The 21,986-nt window shown below is 38.5% G+C and overlaps 1 protein-coding gene across 10 annotated transcripts in view; it reads right to left on the bottom strand.

Annotated features, from left to right (window-relative positions):
- The window catches only part of CDC14B (cell division cycle 14B), a 44,205-nt gene extending 23,400 nt beyond the window's left edge, over positions 1–20,805 (bottom strand). For 4 of the 10 annotated variants that reach the window (XR_013179797.1, XM_054652284.2, XM_054652287.2 and 1 more), the window contains exons 1-4: positions 20,452–20,803; positions 12,529–12,622; positions 11,573–11,648; positions 9,580–9,672 (exon numbers count right to left, since the gene is read on the bottom strand). Coding sequence is in view for 9 of the 10 variants with exons in the window: in XM_054652284.2 (XP_054508259.1) it covers positions 9,580–9,672; positions 11,573–11,648; positions 12,529–12,622; positions 20,452–20,611 (423 nt within the window). In the remaining variant the exon portion in view is untranslated. Of the gene's footprint in view, positions 1–9,579; positions 9,673–11,572; positions 11,649–12,528; positions 12,623–20,451 lie in introns of all 10 variants that reach the window. The other 6 variants (XM_054652289.2, XM_054652292.2, XM_077171270.1 and 3 more) reach the window with 5 other exon arrangements.
- Positions 20,806–21,986: the final 1,181 nt, after the last annotated feature.

Below are 21,986 nucleotides of genomic sequence, written 5' to 3'. Positions count from 1 at the left end.
TTTAATACTCTACAGAAAATTGTGGGTTTTTTCACTAATTTTCAGTGAAATTATTTATTTCTTTTATACTAATGACATTTTCCCTTAGAGATATTTGAAAGTAAAAATCCTCATGAGTATTAATTAAATATCTTCCAAAAATCAAGGCATGGTGTATTTACTTTCTGTTGCTCTGGACATTTTTTCTTTAAAATGTTGGCATTGCCTTTCAAATTTCTTTGATGCTGCCGCAAGGCCAGTTTCAACAAATGGCTTAACATACCTTAAACATCCTCTCTCCACATACACACACAGAAAACAAGAGTTAGAACAGATGTTGCTAAAAAAACCTAACAAACAAACCCAGCCTGAAACACAATCTAAAGAGACAGCTAAAGCAGACATGGCCAACAGGTGACCCCTTTGATTTTCCTGATTCAATTAGTGCGTTAAGTATTTTCAGAGCATTCTTCCCTTGAAATTGGCAGAAGAAAAGAGAAAAATAAATCTTGAGACATAGCTAAGTAATGAAAACTGCATGTTTTGTGTGTGTGTGCTTTCACTGGGGAGAGATAAGCGACTTCTGCATTTATATTTGCAAGTATACACTCAAAATAGAAAAGATACTTCAAAAGCCTCCCCAAGTATAATGAATAGCTTAGCCTCTGACAGCAAAATTCACTTTTTATTCTACAAACATTCATTGCCTGATTTGGATGTAAAGGTTATCTTCCAAGAAATTTCAAATTGTATGCTTTGCTACAGTCCTAATTTGCATCTTGCAGGACAGTGAACACATATTGCTAGCAACCATACACATCAAGCCCTTCTTGTTTACCAGGAAGAGAGCCCTGTTCCTGAAAAACTTACAAACCCGAGACATGAAATGGAATTAAAAAAACAGACAGTAATTAGACAGGGTTTGTAGCCAGAAATGAGTCACCTGGAAAAAACTGGATTAAAGAATCACAGAATCAATTAGGCTGGAAAAGATCTCTGAGATCATTCTAGTCCAACCTTTGCCCAAACATGATCATGTTAACTAGACCATGGCACTGTGTGCCATGTCCAGTCTTCCCTTAAACAGCTTGTCCACCATCTCCCTGGGCAGGCCATTACAATGTTTAATCAATCCTTCACCCTTCCTGTGAAGAAATTCCTCCTAATGTCCAACTGGACTTAAGTGCTATCACTGTGTAGTATACAGAGCACTAATCGTACCACAGGCAAATAGAAAGGCAACTAATACTACGTGATTTTGTAAGCTTGTATAAAAGCTCAGCTGAGGTATGAGAGAAATCCTTGGCCTTTCTGAGCTACCAGCTTCTTAAAGGAAACAAGACAGAATGCAGAAGCATTTGTTTACAAGTGTAACAGCTGCAAGAGAGAATTTTTTCTCATTTCACTGTGTTGTATTAAAATAAGTTAGTTAGTTCTATTATGTTAGCTCTCAAGCACAGATCCTGCTTCTGAAATTACATTACCAGTGAAACTGCTAGAAATACCTTTTTAACATACATAACATACATGCATAACAACAACACCCATCCATCCGTCCATCCATATGTGTATGGACTTTTCTTAACAAAGCTACATAAGAACACTTCCTCCATACAAGGACATTTAAAAAACCCAACTGATTTTGCAAAGCAAAAATACAACTTGTATTGTTCAACTGAAGCAAAATACAGCATATTTACTGAAGAAGAAAACTTATTCTGAAACAAAGAGAAATCCTGCTACACTCAGCTATGACACTACCACACACACAAAAGACACAACAAGGGAACAGCTGCAGAGACAGCATTTGATGAAATGGTCAGATAGTGTACTCAGTTGAAAGTGCTTGCAAAAAAATTAGGTTAGTATGAGAATAGCTGGATGAGTGCAATGGTATAGAGTGCTTCAAAAGGGAAGAATGACACTCACATATAATGGGAAAGACCATAAACAGATAATTACTTCACAAGGAAAGTATCTTGGCAGTAACACAACACAAGAAGCTGTGATAGTCAAAGTGGAGACATAATCAATTTCTGTCACAGGTTAAGGGAGTACACAGCTAGAAATCCTGGATGTAACCAAGGCTGGATGAAGGCTAAACATGGGTGGGGCCTGCTTTTAGGTTGGGGTTAATCAAATTCCATGTATGGTAACAGGTAAGACTGAAATAGCAAAGCTCAGAGAAGCAACAGATGTCAAGGCAGCAGAGGCCACACATCTGCATCAGGAAATGGTCTGCACCAAAAGAATTCCATCAGTAGACAGAGAGACAGAGAGCCAGCACTGCAGATCTGACATCTTTACTATATAAAACTTCCAGCAGCTTTTAAGCTTAACAGCTGAGTTTAGTCTGTTCCTGCAGACTGAATGCCCATTATCTGTTGGGATTGCTCCTACACTGCTCCATGAAGTGAACCAAAATGCAGTATTAGCATTTAAAGAAAGATTCAGTTAAAAAATATTTTTGACACATCTGTATCTATGTAAAACTGAATATAATACTGTTTCTGACCTGGAGGAGGCCAGGGAAGCCTTAAAGATGAACAATTTCATTGGAATGATGTGAGCGAACAAAGTACTAAAGAAAGCAAATAAACGGGAAAGAGAAAGTAGTAGTGATCAAACACCTGTAGCAGACAGAAGCGTTGCAAGAGAGAAGGACATTCTAAGGCAGCAAGCAGAACTGAAGTTTTAGAAAACTGAAAGTCTTAGAAAAACTGAAAACTGAAGTTTTAGAAAAGAATGGAAATGTTGATTTGATGAATAACAAAACAAAGATATATTTGTAAATTAATGAGGTATGTACTGGGGGAAGGAGAGGAAATGAGAGAAGACAAACTCCAGAAATCAAAATATACAACAACTGAAACTAATTTGTCCAGATGCTGATTACAATTTATGTTTCTGCTGTGCTTTCTAAGATGATGAAAACTTTCACCAATAAAGTTGTTTTCTTAGGTTAATGCTAATAAAGCAACCAACAAAAATGACAACTAAAAAGATATAATTTTTAAACTAAATTTAAAGCAATGATATTAGAGGTTATTTAGCAGAAGCATTCACTCTCTGGGATAATTTTTATCCTTCTGTGTGTATACAAATGAAGAAAAGACTATTAGAATTTTAAAATTATTTCCCAAGAGGATTCTTTCCTGCAGTTAGGGAAATATTTGGAAAAAAAAAAAAGGCCTTCTTTCAAAAAAGCTTAGTCAATGCAGCATGCATCTACAGGTTCAGCTTTTAGAATTTTCCTACAGTCATATTCAAGTGCAGATAGGAGAATACATACATATCTATACAGACACAAATACAAACAGAAAAAGCCTTAAAATATTTTAGAAATCTTCTACTTAAGTACCTTTCAGGAAAATTGTTACTATAAGGAATTGATATCTTTCAAGTCAAACATATAATTTTATCACAATCTGCAATCATTTGTATACAGATATATATACATTATATATTGATTACAAATATATACATTTGTATATATTTGTAATCATTTGTAAATGTATGCGTATAAATTTTATGCGTACAAAAATATATACTACTGAACTTCAACATATAGCCAGGAATTTGCTATTAGCAGTTGAACTACTAACAATGCTCTAATAATCCTTTCCATTTAGGACATCTGTTTCTAATTAAGGAACTACAGGCCCCTCTGTGAATGGTCAAGAACCATCCAAGCACTGAACACTGGGAAAGGTGCACTCAAGCACTCCTCCTGCTAACAGTGCTGTGCAGTCAAACAGCTGCCTTCAAGTTCACTCAATGAAATACAAGGGTTTGTAGGATTAGGTGACCCAGTCTTTATTTAGGAGCATTTAAAATCGACCAGAGAATGAGAGCTTTTAGCAAGCCATGTTTTCATCTGATTCATTAGTGTTTTCAATCCAGCCTTATTTTTCAAGCAACCATTTCAGAGATTGGAGTTATAATCATTGGAATGATATTCACAATAGGATGCAAAGTATTCCTGGTAGAAAGGGAAATGATTCTCTGGTTTAAAAAGGCATCTTAACTTTCAATACATGGCACTGCCAAGTAAAATAATAATGCTGCATATAAAACAAGACATGTTTAGTAATAATAATCTATGACATAACTTGCTTCTTTTTTAGGAAAATTAAATAGGCTATTCAAAGAAGCTTTACTGTTAGAAACTATATCAACTCAAGTCTGTAAACAGCACTTTAAATTCATATCTATGATGTGCTCAATACAATCATGTTTATCCACCTGTTCACCCTCAAATGAAAAATCTGCTTAAGGCTGCTACCTAAATCATATATTTTACCAACTATGCTTACTGTGAAGCCAGAAAATAATGAGATAAATAATTTTAAACTGCTTTCAAGTGAATTTTATGTGATACAACTTTGTTCCAAAAATGTCACTCTTCCAAGAGGGCCTGAACTGCTGTAAGCAGCAAACAATTAAACCCATTCTGAACAAATGCAAGTAACTGCTGTGTGTGACCAGACTCAAACACAAGCTCATACAGGTTTTATAACTTTAAAGTCTTAAATATTTTATTTCATTAAAACCTCAATTGGATATACTACTCAGTTAGTAGAATTAAATTTCTAGCAATTTCCTTAGGACAAAATGTTAGATGTTGCAAAATTAAAATAGAAGTTTATTAGAACAAAAAGCTTCCTGTATTTGTACTGTAGTGAAGAAATGCATGCAGCCAACAGTTTCATCACTAGCAGAAACACAGTCATTAAGTGGATAAAAGAGACAGAGAGTGAATAACTGCCTGTCTCTGGCAACTCTCTTTGTTCATCATAAACAAAAGCAAGAAACCTCCAATTACCTTTTAAACAGCAGAGGAAAGTATAAAAAACCCTGAACTGATTGGATTGGGCACATCACTATTTTATGCCAGATAAGGAAGCAACCTAAGGGTATAGAGTGAGGGACCTCCAAAAGAACAACCTTTCTTCTCCTATGGAGACAAGCAGTTTTGTAGGAGCATACTGGAATAGAACCTAGTACCAACAGCAGGAAAAGCTGCTGCTGTGAAGATTAATCACGATTTCCCAAATACAACTCAGAGAAGGTAGCATTTTAGAGGACACAAACTCAGAGACAGCCAAGACTCCAGGTAACTTCTGCTTAAATGAAAGGTCAGTACTTAGTCCATCTTGTCTCTGCCACTTGCTCATCAAGCACCTCTCACCAAAACATAGCTGAGGGTAAACATGGTTTACCCACTCTAAATTTGAGCACTGCCACAGTTATCCATTCACCACCACCCAGCCTGGATCACTAGAAGGTTTATCTCAGGTTTAGCCAGAGATAATTCTGCAAGTGTCATACTAAGAACAGAACAGTTCAACATCACAGCAGTGGGTGCCAATTGATTCTCCAACCTCCAGCTTCTACCCAGCATTAGGCCCACAACTAGGAAGGATACTAACAAATTGAAAAGGCAAAAACCCAATACTATGGATTAGAACGGATGAAGGAAACGCTGCTTACCCTGAAGAAAGAAGATGAGAAAATAGACAAAGTACAGAGATGAGTCCTGGAGAAGGTGACCTGAATTACAGCAGTTCATGGGGCGGTACCCTGGAAGGGTCACCCTCCAAGTACATAATTAGTGCCAGGCCTGAGAAAAAAAACACTGTTACTAAGTTAATGTAGCCAAGGGGAGAGGGGGGAGCTTGGGAATTGGGTGGACAGGGCACAGAGGGTACATTTTCTTTCGTAATATAGAAGGAGCAATGATGGAAGAAGCAGACTTTCCTCACCCACAGCCAAGTCCTGGTGAAAATCAAGAGAAGCCACTGTAGATATCAACTCAGAAGACCACTGCTGCTTTGGTAGTGTGGTAAGGCCTGAACAGTGCAGATAGCTTTCAAGGAAAAGATTTTTCTTTAAAAGGTGAAGAACAAAGCTTCCCCCCCACCCCCCTTCTTTCCCTTTTCCCCCTCCACCCAAATAAAGTGTAAACATTCAACCCCAACACATTGAATTCTGGCTACCCTTTGTGTGGCTGAATGTGCCAAATTTTTGCTAACCTGCATAGAAGAATATTATTCCCATGATGTCTGCAAACATTTAGAAATGAAATACAGAATTAAAATAGATGAAAGATGAACAATAAAGGGATTAAGGTCTAAATTGTTAAGATTTACTCTAATAAACTAGTATTTTATTCTAAAACTACATATACAATAATGTATTTGTAAACTTAATTCTTCAATCTTAAGGCCATGTTATACTGAAGAGCTTGAGTTAGGCTGTGCTGTCACATCAAAGTACACCTGGAAGGAAGCAGGAGATGCAGGAGGGGGGAGAAAGAAGTATGTAGTCTGGAGAGTTCATAAACTATCTCCACTGAAGAGGAAAGAAAGACAAGTTAGGTGAACGGGAATGGGGGAAACATTAAAACACATCAACTGTGAAGAAAAGACTGAGAACAGACTTTGCTTGAAAACAAGAACACTAACAGCTGCCCTTACCACACCACAGTTAATGAAGACTTTCATAATTGCCTTAGTGGTAGGAGCATATCCCCACATGATATATATACACACACATATACATTTGAACAAAAGATGACAAATTATAAATCATGCTAATATATTGCAATTCCTTTAAGCAGAAGTTATAATATTTTGTTTAAGAATACAAGTTTGCGGTCAACAAGCCTTTGAAAAGACATGCCCAGAAGTTGAACATTTATGAGGACATAGAAGTCCCAGAGGAGAGCTAGTCATATACAGTTCATTACAGTTTTATAGCTTAACTGTAACTGTGTTTCAAAAAAACCCAAAAGATAACAAAACCAGAAATTACACAGACTCACTGTGCCTTGCTATTCTTGAAAACCTTGCTGTTATTCCTTGTTATTCCTAGCAAGTAACTTATAGCACCTGCACCTACAGAGCACCCCAAAACTGTGCTTTTCAAACAACTTTCAACCAAAGTAGACAAGCACTATTTTTGTCTGCACAAATCTGCAAAGACCACGTTCCCTTTCTACTTCCTTGCTCTTCCTTGAATGAACCAGAACTCCCTCAAGATAAGGCATTGCTTACCCACAGAGCTCCTCAACCCTGTTGAAATGGGAACCTACCATGAAGCTAAATAAATAGAATCAAGTAAGAAAACATATTCAATCCACAGAAAACAAAATACAGTATCAACCTACAACCTACACTGTAAGATCAGAAAATAAATTATGACAATCAGCTCAAGCAACAAAGAGTATTACTAACATGACACAGTCTGATTAACTAAAATTATAGAAAAACTCCTTAAAAGATTTGACCAGTATCTGGATGGATCTTCAACAAAAAGCAAAGTATTCTGAAACTAAAGAAGGTAGACACTTAAGCCTACATATGTTTTAAATAAAGAAGTCATCGATATTTCCTTTCAGTCATGAAATATGCTTATACACATGTTTATCAGGCATTCTGAACAGATCCCATATCATTGCTTGCTCCACAGACAACAATCCAATTCTCCCTACCGAAAGCAAAAATATGGGACAAATATGTGTGAACACTTGAGCAATGAGCTCTGTAATTAAGCTTGCCTCTTCATGAAAGATCATCAAAGAATGCCATGGGAAAAAAAAGTCCTTAGGGGCATAGTTTTTCTTCTGTGATCTTTCTTCAGTGGAATCCCTCCTACAAGAAACTAGGAAGAAATTCTACCCTACTGTAAAGAAAAAGCAGTATCAAAGCCAAAACGTATTGCACTGGAAAGAAAATCAGCATCTAGCTAGAGCTAGCTCACAATCTTAGACTTGCAAATTTGCAAGATAGACATGCCTACATATGACTGATACTAGTACTGTGTTTCACTTTCCCATAGGCCTTTCAGGGAAACTGCCAAATACTCAATGTGTACAATACAGTAACATAAGCACGTCTCCAGACTCTGAGAACAATGGTGGTTTTGCCATATTTTTTTGCCATATGCCACGTGTCTGCAACTAGCCCTACCACATGCCTTGACCAGGCAGTCATCATCTCTCTGTGAGCAAGCATCCTTTCTTTACTCTCAACTCCCGCTTCCTTCACTGCAGCTCTCTAAAGCAGAAACTGCCTATTCATCTGTACAACAACCTCCATTTCTAATTACTGTGCTTTGGATTGTCATAAACCATACATATTAATATTTTATTCAAGACTGTTGAAGAACTTACCTTCACTTGCATGCTATTATTGTGACATGGTAGGGCTACCAGGTGATCAAAAATAAGATTTATTTCAGGTTTTCTGTATACTTTTGCGTAGTCAACCACAGTTTTTTCCTATTAGATTGTTTTGCCATTAGTTAACCTTCTGTACCAAAATTCTGCTCAGAATGTCAGCTGCTGTGCCACACAATGTTACTACTACACATATTTAGAAGAGTGTAGGAAAAAACAAAACCCATTTTTTTCCAAATAATGGCTGATAACTGAAGCCAGGCCCCTCTCGCTCTCTGGACCTCAATTATGATCAAGTAATTACGAAGAAGTAGTTTTCCTAAAAGCTGCAGCTGTTTTGTCAACATAATTCCTTAATGGCAAACAAGCTTAATTCCTCATATTTCCAGTCTCCATGCAGTTTAAGATTGCACAGGACTACAACAACATTCCCAATTCAAATACCAAGAGTGACATGTTTTGAAATTTAGTTCTCAATTTGTAAAAAGTGCTATACAATATAGACAACAGAGAAACTCCAGGGAACAGAAAACGGACATCCTGCATGATGCAGGGAGGCAGCAAGGAGACTGCCTGCATCACAGAAAGTACTGTGTAGCCTTTGCAGCCAATAAATAGGAATAACATAAGGCTACATGAACCAATCTCAAATCTCCAACATCAAAAAGGGCATAGCTTTTATTTCATTTTATTCCTCAGTAAACAAGAGAAATGGTTACAACCAAGATGTGTTAAAAGTCAAAACAGAACCTGAATATGGTGCATCACAGCTTACAGCCTGAAGAATTCAACATTTTATTTCTTGACTACCTTTCCATGTACCAAACACATGCAGTTGTGGTATAAAGCCAGTCCTTTACTCTGCAGCCACAGGTTTGGCTTAGTACCTTCTCAGCCACATTGTATCTTCCCAGCTTTTAGACAGGCTCTAAACCCATCACACATTCTCACTGCTTCTCCCAGATAAATGGAAGAGATTACTTTGTACGAGAGAAGAAGCAGCTGGGGAAGGAGAGGTTCATGTAAACGTGCACTGGGCAAATGATACATTACACTTCAAGCAAAATACTATGTTTCTATTATAAAAAAAGAAAAGAAGTTGTGTGGTTGGGGAAATGCAAAACTTCAAGAAGCAATGATTTTTTCTAAATGAAAATTTTAAAACTGGTTTCTTTTCAGCAATGTTCTTATTTCTTAAGAACAAAATTGGCAGTAGGAAGGAAAAAGCCTGAAATCATATAACTTCACTAACATATATTTTGGACCTTAGAAACTCTCCTATTATGTGCCTCATTACTATAATTACATTAGTAGGATGATTATTCAAGAGAAAAGAATTGTTTTTATCTTGCTGTTCTAAAAATTGAGTATAAAAAATGAACACAATCAGCAGCTGTTGTAAAAATTTAAATACTTACTGCGTAGGAGCCTATGAGGAATGCAGCATTTGCTTGCTTTTTCTGATCAAAGCCAGTATAATGAATTATTTTCTTCCTTATCAATGAAAATGACTGTATCAAGAAATGAACAAGATTATGATTTTGCATTTTAGACCTTTTATACCTTATTTTATAAAATCAGAGAAATGCAAGAGTTTGTTTACCTCCTTTCATCCAGCTGTAGTCAGAGAACCAAAAATACTGTGGAGTAGTCCCTCAGAAGCTTTGGAAAACTGTATTGCATCCCTAACTAAATTTTTCCAGTATTTTTCCCAGTATCCAGCCGAAATAATTTTTGATAGAAATTACTGAAATACTTTGTTTTTCTTCTTAAATACATTTGTATTTTTAGTTTGCGTTTTTTACTTCAAGCCTTATGTAACAGATAGCCATTTATGAGAACAGAAAGAGGCATTCTCAGAAGCAACACAAGTATATTAAAGTTGCAAAAATTTTAAAATCAGAGTTTTTACCTTTTTGTTCATTTTTCAAACTCAAATGTAGATAAATCCACTAGTATTTGTTTCTAAGGATCAGAACCATGCTTAGATTAAAATATATTGAAATTATTTCTAAACTTTATCATACATACTTTTTTTAAGTGTCTTCTTGGCTTGGCATACAGTTTCTCCATGTGTCTTAGAATGTGGGTGGAATGGTATTTTCAATAGAAAGGACACACACGTGTGGTGGCTGTTATCCCCTAACTAGCCCTTGAAATAAATTCTGATGTGCTTGAAACTGCCCACTTTGATCAACTGCTAAGCTATCATAAAATGTTATTTTATTAATTTAAATAGCAATGTTACCTCTTCAAGATACCAGATTCAATGCATTCAAGACAAAACCTCAGATCAGTAGCAGAAATATGTTCTCAGAAAGCCTAACATGTCAGACACAAGACATGGAAAGGGACTATAACATAGAAGCAATTATTTTGTTGCTTCAGAGCACCCAATATACAAAAATCAGAGAATCTCATCTCTAATGAACACAATTACCCATGTGGGAGTTTACCACCTCCCAGTCTGGACCACTAAACAGGTTTATCTCAGGCTTAGCCAGAGACAATTCTGCTAGTGCCCCTGTAAGAACTGAGCAGCAACATCACACCCATGGGTGTCAATTGCTTCTACAACCTGAAGAATAATAAAGCAAGTCTGAATTCTGCAAACTATCATCTGTGACAGACATCAAGGAATTTAAAAAAAAAATACCCTCCTATTATGTGCTGTATATTTCCTACTTCTTACAGTTCAGTGGCAGTTTAAAGATCTAAGTAGTTTTGAAGAGGCAAACCATGATTGACATTAACAAAAATAAGCTTTTTTATCTGCCAAACAGGTTTTATACTCCAACATCTACTAAAGGTCAACTAACTTGTAGTAAGTTGTGTTAATTAATTTAAGAAATCCGTTTTAAACACACTATGCTTTATCAAAAGCCCAATCCCAAAAATTACTCAGCTCCTGTAAGAGAAAATAATCTGCAGTACAAGCAGAGCAGCCTCCTTCAGGCCAATGCTATCAATGCTACTAAATATCAAATGTTGTTCATTATTGAAGAATGTCAGCATCAGAAGAGAAGACCAAGTCAAACAAAAATAATTTCAAATAAAAACATAGCACTACACCTTCAAGCTCACTCAATACGGGCCGATTGCCAATATGACAGAATTCCAGGAAAAAAGCTTTTCCTGTATTAATTCAGCAACTGATATTCTAGAAGCTTAATGATAGTTGTGTATCTTCTGTAAGTGAGTGAGTGAATGAATAAGTGAGTTTTCCACCCTGATCCTCCTCCTCCCTAAATTCACCTCACTAAAATATGGCACTCATATTCAGAATTCAGCTGGGTTAGGAAAACAGGAAAGCACCTGAACAATAGCAACAAAAGAAATGTTGGCCTACTTGTTTTTGCTTTTTAAAAAGCCAGTAATAATTGGCTTTTGAATCAAAAACCCAAGAATTACCTTTAATTTCCTATTTAGCTTGCAGCAGTATCTGTAGACCATTGCCAGATTGAGTGGTCCAAAGTCTGCATAGAAACTGTTAGAAGAAAGGAGAAAAATTGTACATGACCCTGTAAAATACCTTTTTTTAAAAAAAGATGCACAAAGCAAGGAGTAATAATATACGTGTGATATACATACATCATTCTAAAAACAAGCATACTGTCTTACATAAATACATACTGTTTTGTTGGAGGAAATGTTTTGTCATCTTAAACATGGACGACATTTTTTTTATTTTACACACAGCACCATTTGAAACCAATACCCCAGACTTTAAGAACTATTTCTCACTACTGTATCACTCTGTGACAAAAGTTTTTAAATTCTATTTAAAGAGGACCTCATAAGCTTTACTTTAAAAGAAGGCAACTTGTGCTAGAGAAAAGTGAACACAGAGAATAAAGATTTATTAGTGTACTAAAAACCAGCAAGCATGCCCTTGATCAAAACTATTTGAAGAATTAGCAACATTCCACATCATGTAAAAGACAAACACTGTTCACTACAGGGGAAATAATATATCCATTGTCAGCTCATAAAGGCTTGAATTGACTTTGCCATTTTCTTCTCTGATTCTAGGAAGTTCAGACATTCCACTTAATACATGAGGAACCAAAGACACCCCTTTTAGTCTGGCAGTACAATGTGCACTTCTAAATTTATATGGCTGTATCATGTTTCTGTGTCTTCGAACAAGAATGGGTACAATGAAAGTTTCTGCTTTGAAGATGTTTTTAAGAAATCCTGATGGGAAAGCAAGAAACTCTTCAAAAGCCTATAAATCAGCATGGCACGAAGTCTTAGAAGAACAAACTCATGGAATTAATTCTCCAATAAGACTAATTCCTCACTGCTGTTGTTCTGACTAATTTATTTCTGTCAAAAAAGGAAAAAAAACCTAACTTGGTACTTACTTCTCATACACAAGTTCATCATCTATGCAGAAATAATGCGTATTTGCAGCTCCACTCTTTGGTTTTTGGTAGAGAATTGCAAAATAAAGGCGATCTGAAATGCAAGAAAATTGGAAGCTTTTATAAACATAATGATTTTCTGCTGAATCTCTGAAGTATTACTTGTCAATGGGACAACATTAAATGGTTTAGAGTGAATAAAATCTTCTTTTAAGTATTAAATTCGGTATTATTATTTCTCCAGTGTTAAACAAACAAGGCATACAAAGATTGAGGCTTTTTGCTCAGCAGCATTCCCATAATCCACAGCTCTTTAGTGTTCTTTCCCAAAGTGTTCCTTGTTTGATGATTTTGCAAAATAGCAGGAGCCTGACTTGCACCCACACACACAGCAGACACATCCTTTATCAGGTTTGGTTCCACTCCAAATACCAATGCACACACACCACCCCCCAGACTAAAGCACAAATCCCTCTGCACCTCTGATTCCCTACATTAAACTAAATGATGAAGCACACTCACACCAAACACAGGCACTCCTTTCTGTAAAGCCATGATTTTGACAGTAGTGCCATACAAATTAAAGCCTGCAGGTAACAGACTCAGGAGGTATCCAACATGCTGCCCATGGGAGCACCAGCCAAGCCCCACCTGGACATCTCCAACTGAATTCTCATCCCCATCCCAGCTGCCCCTTCAAAGCCTGTGTGTCTGCAGGCAGGAGATATCTTGTACTTGCCCTGGCTTCCTTTGTTAAGCTGAGGGGGAAAAAATACCAGTGGTATTCACATAGATATAAATTACTTTTATGGCTGGGGAAGCTGAAGCCCCAGTGAACTTTAAACACTGACTGTGCTCCTGCTATAAATTGCTGTGCTTGGGGTAATTGGTCAATAAAAATTGAGGCTTGCAGCACCACCGCAATACTCGTCTTCCTCCTGCTGAGAAAATATCATCATTAAGTATTTGAATTAAAATTCAGACCTAAAAGGAAAGCTTTTTTTTTTCAAATTAATTTCCTAGAACAGATATTATATAAGTATCAAAACAGATCACGTGTATTATTTCAAAACATGATCTGTGGTGAGGAAAAACTGTATGTCAGTTTTTATACAGCAGAGGGGGGAAAAAAATCGCTTCAAAAAAAACATCATCCATGACCACCACTTAGAAATCATCACCTGTATCTTGAAAATATATATCCAGGTATGCCCTGAAAGGAGTTACCATATCTATATTTCAACAGTCACATGCTCAGTGCTCACCTACATACACTAGTATCTCAAGGGTGAAGGCAGAAAAGTCCACCAAAAAGAGTACAATTTCTTAATGCTTTTTTCAGTAGAACAGCAGCCCGATGTGAGTGGTTTGGCTTAAACATGTACAGGTCAGGAGCAACAGTGGGATGTATAGTACCTCCTAAGCAACTCAGGCACCTACCTCCTTACTTTCTAGCAGAAGCAAGGCACCCAGCTTGCTTATTTAATTTCTAACAGACCCATTCAGTAAGCAGAGCAACTTCAAGTACTACATGTGCTGCTTCTGTACTTCCCAGCACTTACCAAATAATTCCCTAAAAACAAGACAAAGGATAAATGTGTGCATTTTTAAGAAGTGACTAAACTGGCCCACAAAATGAATTATGTGTGGAGAAGCAAGTGCACTGATACTTCACCTGAGTGCAAAATATGCTATGACAAAAACAGCTTCATAGAGAGGCAGTCCTGGGGTGGACTTTTGGGGGTAGTTCCCCACCATGGTGTTAATCATTGAGCTCTGTCAAGGTGGATTTGAATTAATTAGAAACTGTAACAGGCATCCCTGGGCAATACTAAAAAAAAAAGAAAAAAAGAAGAAAATAACAGGGGAAAAAAAGGAAAAAGAAAAAAAAAAGGGAGAAAAAAGAAAAAAAAAAAGGAAAAAGAAGGCAAGAAAAAAGAAAAAAAAGAAAAAGGAAAGGATAAAAAAGAAAAGTTAAAAACAAGGTAAAAAGCTGCTTTTCTGACTTCCTTCCCTCTGCTCTGAGAATGAGAGCTAATGTATGCAGGAGAACTGAGGGCAAGGGAGGAAGCAGAAAGGAGAACTGAGAAGACGTGATATCTAGGGATTGTATTTAAACTGGCATTGCTAGATTAAGCACATGTCACTGCAGCCCCAAGCTATAATTTCACACCACTTCTAAACTGATTTAATGGCTAGCTGCCACCAGGTTCCTTAGAAGGAAAAATCTACTGAGTTAGCTCACTGAACCAGCCTGCTGAGGGTTAAGAGCAGGAATATGCAGCCAAAATTTTTCCCTCCATGGCATCTGTCCTTAAGTGCCAGTCTAATTATTGACTAGACTGAGCTCTCCCTCTTCACTGTACACAAACAATAACCACTTCAAAGTCTGGGAAGAATGGCAGTAGTACTCAAACTGAATTCCTTGGGTACTCAAACACTACCTTTTTACCCTTTTCCACTTCAGCTTCTTCAAAGAAACTTTACATCACTTTTGAAAATATAAAAGTACTTTGCAAAGAGCAATCCAAAATCTTCAAATACAAAAGGAGGACAAAAATGAAAATATATATAGTTTGCACAGGTCAAAGACCTAAAATAATTTAGCATTTTGCTCCAAAACCAGATTTGGAATAAAAGAATCACGTGCATCCTCAGTGCTCATACTGTTACTGAAGTGCTTCTGCAGCTTGCAAAAATGTCCAGCAAAAATAAAAATTCCTATCTTGAGCAAGCAGTGTGTATGTGGCCTTCAGAATTGCTATTGGCAATGGTTCTGCGCTGGTACCTCTGAACTGTGTTCATTGTTGCTATTCTTAAAACACCTGAAAGAAACTTGAGTTTAATGAGTTTACAGAAGTACCTCACAATAAGAGCAGTGTGAGTCAAATGCCAATATCCTGACAAGCTGTCCATTCCTGTGCATTGCTAACAATTACTCCCTATTATGTAAACAGCAGGCTCCATCTTTTTAACATGTTTCCTATGGGAAGATTTTGGAATGAATAAATTTCCTGTAAGTGTATTTACCCTTCTACTGATTTACCAGTCCAGCATCTGATAAATGCTGTATTACTCACCAGGTCTGCTTTTACCTGTTTTTTTTTTTTCCAAACACATTCCAAGTTCTATTTAATCAAGGATTAGCGTGTTATGGTTTTTTTAACAGAAATTAAGAGAAAGGAGAATTCCTTCATTAAGGATCTGATTGCAGGATTGAAAGTTTATACATAAAATACACTCAAGCACTGATGATTTGATTTCACTTGGATTTCACAAAGGTTTGGGACTGCCAGGAGCAAGGCTTCCCTCTCATTATCTTCGTATTTACTTTGCTAATTTTAGCTCTTTAGTATTTCATTTACATATAGTGCACTTGAGCACTTCCTAATTCCTGCAATTTCTGATAAAAAATCATCCTAAAACTATCAAACTAGAGCAGACCTTTCTAATCATCTCTCAGAAGAACGACAGAGTAGGGCTCACTGCCTTACAGGCTGCATCTGCTCTGCAATTAAGAGATATGGCTGCAGCATTTTAGATATACTTCAAATACACTTAATTTTGTCAGCCTTATATAACAGAACAGTTAAAATACATAAGCATGAATGTCACTGCAGGCATTTAATTTGAGTAAGCATCCAGTGTAAGCAAAATGAGCCTACATACCCCTCACTGAGGCACAGGTTACCACAGCTGAGTTACTGCTGGTAACTCAGCTAGTGAGACTAAAGTGAGCACAAGCATGACTGTCAAAGCTGACTGCAGAGTGTTACAGAAGGAAAAGCACTCTGCTTGTTTATCAGAGCCACAGTGTTCTGTGGAAATAGATGTGTAGAAAATTGAGAGCTACCATTTCAAAATCACATTAATGTGAATTTGGAGATGAAAAAAATAATCTCCTTCCTTTATTCTCAACAAGCCTGATGCTTCTCAGGTTGTGCTGCACAGGCCTTCAAGAAAGAAACTTCATTAATTCAAGAATTACAGTTGGACTTGATCATCTTAGAGACTTCTTCCAACCTAAGTGATTCTATGACTTTAAGTAACAACTAAATATTAAATAGGCATTAGTGGCAGGACTAGTTTGCATATGATCAACAAACATTACTTAACGCAAACAGAAATTCTACAGTTCTATTGTAAAATAGATGCCCTAGATGAGAAACTCAGTGACTGACAGTACAACAAAACCCAGTGTTAGTCTGTTTTGAATCACCAGGAATGTAACCAAAGAGAACTGTATTTCTGAATTCAGAGTTGGTATACAGAATTTTGTTGTGTTTGACTTAAAGAACTTCAACATATTTGTTTAAGATTTTTAGTCTTCCTATCCTTGAAAAATTTCATTAAGTCATCATCACTATGATATTTCAAGTTCAGCTAATGATAGACTTGCCAATTGGAACAACAGCCTGGAATCTGAAAAGGAAAATAAAAGTACACTGAAAAGATAGAGGAACTTTTTTATAAACAAAAAACTATGAAAGCCTTATTCTCAGTGCCATGTCATGACTGATCAATACTATTATTTCGCTTACATAGAGTGCTTCCACTCTGCTGCTCTTGACTGACACACAAGACTGCATATGTTCATGCACTTTCAGTGCTGGATTAGACACTAAAAGCCTTAAACATGTATTTAAAATCTTAGCTTTGGAGAAAAATCACAAGTAAGTGAAGTCATATTGATAAAAGAGTAAACACAGTTTTTGTACTGAGACAGCTGCATAATAAAAACTAATTGAAAATGTTGAGAGTCAAAATATTGGAAGCTTAATGATACTTATTAGAAGTGTCATTAGCATTCTAGAAAAATAGTTTTCTATTGGGTACACAAAGTTTATAATGACAAACCACACACCTGGAAAAAGACAGCTTAATGGTTTGAAAAAAATAACAAACTGCAATACAAAACCAAATAAAACAATCCACATATCAATGAATACATTAAAATGAAAATTTAATTATCAACTCCTAATGACAATATAAGCAAAATTATTCTCAATTAAGAAAAACAAAATAGGTATGTACACTGTAGCTCGGAGCATCCTTTAAGATTTTCAATTCTGTAAACAAACTGGGTATACATTCAACAGGAAGAACAAACATCAAGAAATTATCCATGACACTATATCACTTAAAATTTAATTCCATATCTAGTTATTGTAGTTATTTCATTTTAGAATTTACTACACAAAAAAGATGAGAGAGAAACCCACACCTTTTGCCTGAAGTTTATGCATTATAATTCCACCTCTTCTTTAAAATGTTCTTTATAAAATAAGAGCAATGAGAAAGAAAAGGAGCCGAGGAAAGGAAATGAACAGCTTCCAAGCATCTCACAGAGCATTGCTACATTTTATTTAGATCATATAAATTACTTCTCTCAGAGATCAGAAGGATATGGGAATATGCTTCTAATAAACAGACTAAATGCATTCAGTTCCAGCAAATTGGATTCATACCAGCAAGCCCCATGCACTCGTTGACAAAGAGAAAATGATAAAGCTTACCATGCAGCTTAACAGACTAAAATGAACAACTTTTTAAAAGGACAGCTTTCCTGAACTAGTTTTACTAGTAACCAAGAATATTTAGACAGTTCTAAATAATAGTTATTCTGACATATGGCTGATGCATACAACTAATTACAAAATAAGGAAATGCAATGATTACTGTAAGTATTGTGGGTATAAAATTCCTAGAATGGATTTGAAACTTCGCCATCTGTGAGTGTAACATCACACAACAAAAGATTGATCCATGAATCTTTACAGCAATTTTGGTTTATGTTCTGCTTCTGTCTTTTGCAAAGATGAAAATAAGGGTAGCCTGAGGTGTTTTTAATACGTTTGGCACTGTTTCTCTAAGCAGATAAGCTAACACAGATCTCTCAGCCTTTAAGATGGTTCAAATATTTACCAGTATGTCCATTTTTAAGAATAAGACCTTATGCTTTGTCTCCAGTACACAGCTATTAATTAACTTCTCAAAACTGCATTATGAGAAGGCAAAACTGACATTTCAAACCTTGACAGAACTTTAAAACAGCTGAAAAAAAAGGTAAGCCTGTTAGCTTATTCTTTTAAGATTTCTCTTTAAATAAACAAGTATGACAAAGCAGCAAACTAAACATTAGACTATAATTTGAATCAGAGCTAAAAATTGGACAATAAACAGCAGCCACTGCACACAGCAAGATCAAGACAAAATGAAGTATTCTTAAAAATAATAATGAAATTTACTTTAATCAAAGTAAAGTTAATTAAAGTGTACTTTAATCGAATTTACTACACTAGGTACTGCTGCACATGGTGAAATCCCACTGAAAAAACACAGGTCAAAGCCTAGGTGCTCTACTGAATTTAAAAAGGTGAACACTTTCTTGAAGGAGAAAATACAGTAATTTAATGGGCTTGTTGATGCCAGACACGTTACCAGGTCAAAGCAACTGCTTCATGAGAATGGTTAGACAGATCTGCTTGCTGGAGATGTGAGCTGGACAGGGCTGCGTGGTAATACTGGCAGTAAAATCACTTTGATAGTAAAAAGTCATTATCTCTTACAAGAGGGGTTTCCACAACTGACCTTAAAATCATACTATCATCATGTCCTATATGAACAGTTGCTGCAATAGAAACAAAACACATATGGAGTTGTTGGAGCTTTAGAGTTCTGTGGATAAGTACACCATTATGTTTCTCAGTGTAGATTAGGCCTAAAATGCTGAATTTTTTGGCTGGAATATTTAGGATTTGACTCGCTGACAGTATTAAAGCTTTTTAAAAAGAAGAATCTGGTAAGCTTTGGCAGTTTACATTCTTTCTACGTTGCTATGACAAATTTTCAAAACAAAATCTTACAGTTTTCTATACATACTGTTATGTAGGAGACACACTAGTTAATACAAGGAACCATATTTTTACCGCAGAAATAAAAGGTACATTGGTGCCTTTTCTGCATGTTTGCTCTTTATATTTTTGCTTGCTTTGTCCACAGATATTTTCCACGCCCTTCACAGAGATGTGCCGGGAGGTATAGTTCTTGCTTTTTATGAGAAGTTGTAAATACACTAAAATTCTGAGATTATGACGTATGACTTAAAAAGTAATTTTTGCTGTTGTTTTTGCCTTTAGGCAAACTAAACTCAAGCCCATCTTTCAGATGGGGAGCTCAAACCTAAACACATAATTTTCTGGCTGTGATCCAACAGGCTTCTTAAAAGAGGGAGACTCGTGCCAAAACAAAGCGCGGCTCGGAGCCTGGAGCACGAAAAAGAGAGACGACACTGAGCAATCCTGCCTGCACAAGCTGTTGGCACTTGCATGTCAAGGGGAGGTGCGACGTTTGCCCACTATTTTACTCATTAGCCAGCAAGCCCGATATAACGGCATCAAGAGAAAAAACTATCTGTATCTATCTATACATGTATCTATATATATAGATACAGATAGATTAGATATAGATGTATTTGTGCGTGCGTGCGTATACACACATTCCCCCAACACATGGACAAATATGCCACTTTTTTCCACCCCACAACGTGTTGAACGGATAGAAACGTGTTTAACGTTGTTTTCCGTTCACACTCTCTGGCAGGCAGAAAATGCCAGCGAGAGGCAATCGGGGCTGAGTACTGCTCGGGCTACCGGGACACGGCAGGACGAGTTATCCCGCTGGACGAGCGGCGCACTCCCAACAACACTTGGCGGAGTGACGCGCCAGAGCTCCGGGCTCGGGGACTGACCGGCCCACCGCCCGGACAGCAGTGCCTGCCGAGCGCCCCGGGCTCCCGCCGGGAATCGCACCGACGGCAAGTTTTCCTGCCCACCCGGAGCCGGCGCGGCGCCCACCGCCGGCGGGACGGGACACCGCGGCGGGACACCCCCGCCCCCCGCGCCCCCGGCACACCCCCCTCACCCGCGATCCTCAGGCAGGTCTCCAGACCGGCGGGGGGCGGCTGCCGCCGCCGCTCCGCCTCGCCCCCCGCCGCCCGCGACGCCGCGCCCCGCGTCCTCTTCAGCGCGGGCGGCGGCGGGGCTGCGCGGCGCCGCGCCTCGGCCCAGCTCTTCCGCTTCATGGCGGAGGCGGCCGCGGCGCTACGATCCCCTCATGCCTCGGGGACCCGGCGGCCGGAGGGAGGGGAGGGACCCCGCGGCGGCGAGGGCGGCGGCGAGGGCGGCGGCGGCTGACGCGGCCCCGCGGACACCGCCCCCTCCCGCCGCACCTTCGCCCCGCAGCCCGGCGGAGCGCCCGCCGCACCCCCAACGGCCGCCCCTGATTGGGGCGCGCGGTGTGGCGTCACCGGCGCGGAGCGGCGGGGGGAGTGACGTCATGGCGGCCGCGGTAACAGGTGGGCCGGGGCACGCGCCCCCCCGCCCCCGCTGCCGCGGCGCCGCCTGTCTGGGCGCGCGGCCGGCCCGCGCTGCTGACGTGGCGCTGGCTGCCCCCGGTGGGGAGCGCGGCCCGGGGGCTCCGCTCCGGGGGCTCCTCTCGGGGGCTCCGCTCCGCGCGCTCCGCCCCTGCCCTGCCTTCTCTGGGGCCTCGCTGCCCTCCAGGTGCCCCTCCTGACATGTACCGAGAGAGGAGCCCGAGGACTTGGTACTTTGTAAAGCCAGCTCAAAACAGTCCAGTGCATGTAGGCTTCTGGTCTGAACGTTAAATGGGCCGATCCGGAAAGTTTAAATAACTGTTTGAATCTGCCTCTTAGATACAGCGATACTTTAAAATACATAGTTATTTTAAATGGCCGTAGCACTAAACCAAGCCGGTAGGTAAAACAGCTTCTGAGAACCACTCCCTTCCCACCTCCGTCTAATGGCCATTATGAAAGCCCTGGAGGGAATACTCTACCATCTGCTGAGTGCGCGTATTTATGGACAAAAACTTGCTGGAAACATTCTAGTAGCCACTATTCACTGCACGACTTTTTAAAAAATATCCTTTCTAAGTAACACCAGTCACCTAAAATTCTTCTGACACTTTGGAAACAAATTCTCCCAAGGTGACTGTGGCCATCGTTCTTCCAATTCATTATGAATGTGGGAGTCATTGTCTCGCAGGGGTCAAGCAAACTCTCTCAAGCTGTGGCCAGATGCAAAAGGCAGGGCCAATGCCCTGATTAGGACACCTCAGCTCTTCTGCTGAATCTTCCCCTCTCTTCCTCTCTCCTTTTTTTTTGTCTGCAGTTTGTGAGTCTTTCTGAAGAAGTGATTTTGCTGGGATAACACAGAGGTTGTGGTATGGTTCCTGTCAGTATTGAAATAGTAAGGGTAGATTACTTCTACCTAAAAAGCTGTAAAGCTACAGTTTAATTAACTCCAATATCTTTTAATCGCCCATAATCCTTTTAGCTGTAGTTAATTTTTTTAAAATGTGCTTATTAGGACCAACAGAACGATTACCATTGTATATTCTTTTAATTCTACTAAAAGCAAAAAAAGCAGGAAGGCAGC

Source organism: Agelaius phoeniceus, chromosome Z (genome assembly GCF_051311805.1).
Source record: "Agelaius phoeniceus isolate bAgePho1 chromosome Z, bAgePho1.hap1, whole genome shotgun sequence".
Classification (NCBI taxonomy): Eukaryota; Metazoa; Chordata; class Aves; order Passeriformes; family Icteridae; genus Agelaius; species Agelaius phoeniceus.
This window is presented reverse-complemented; position numbering and strand designations above follow the sequence as displayed.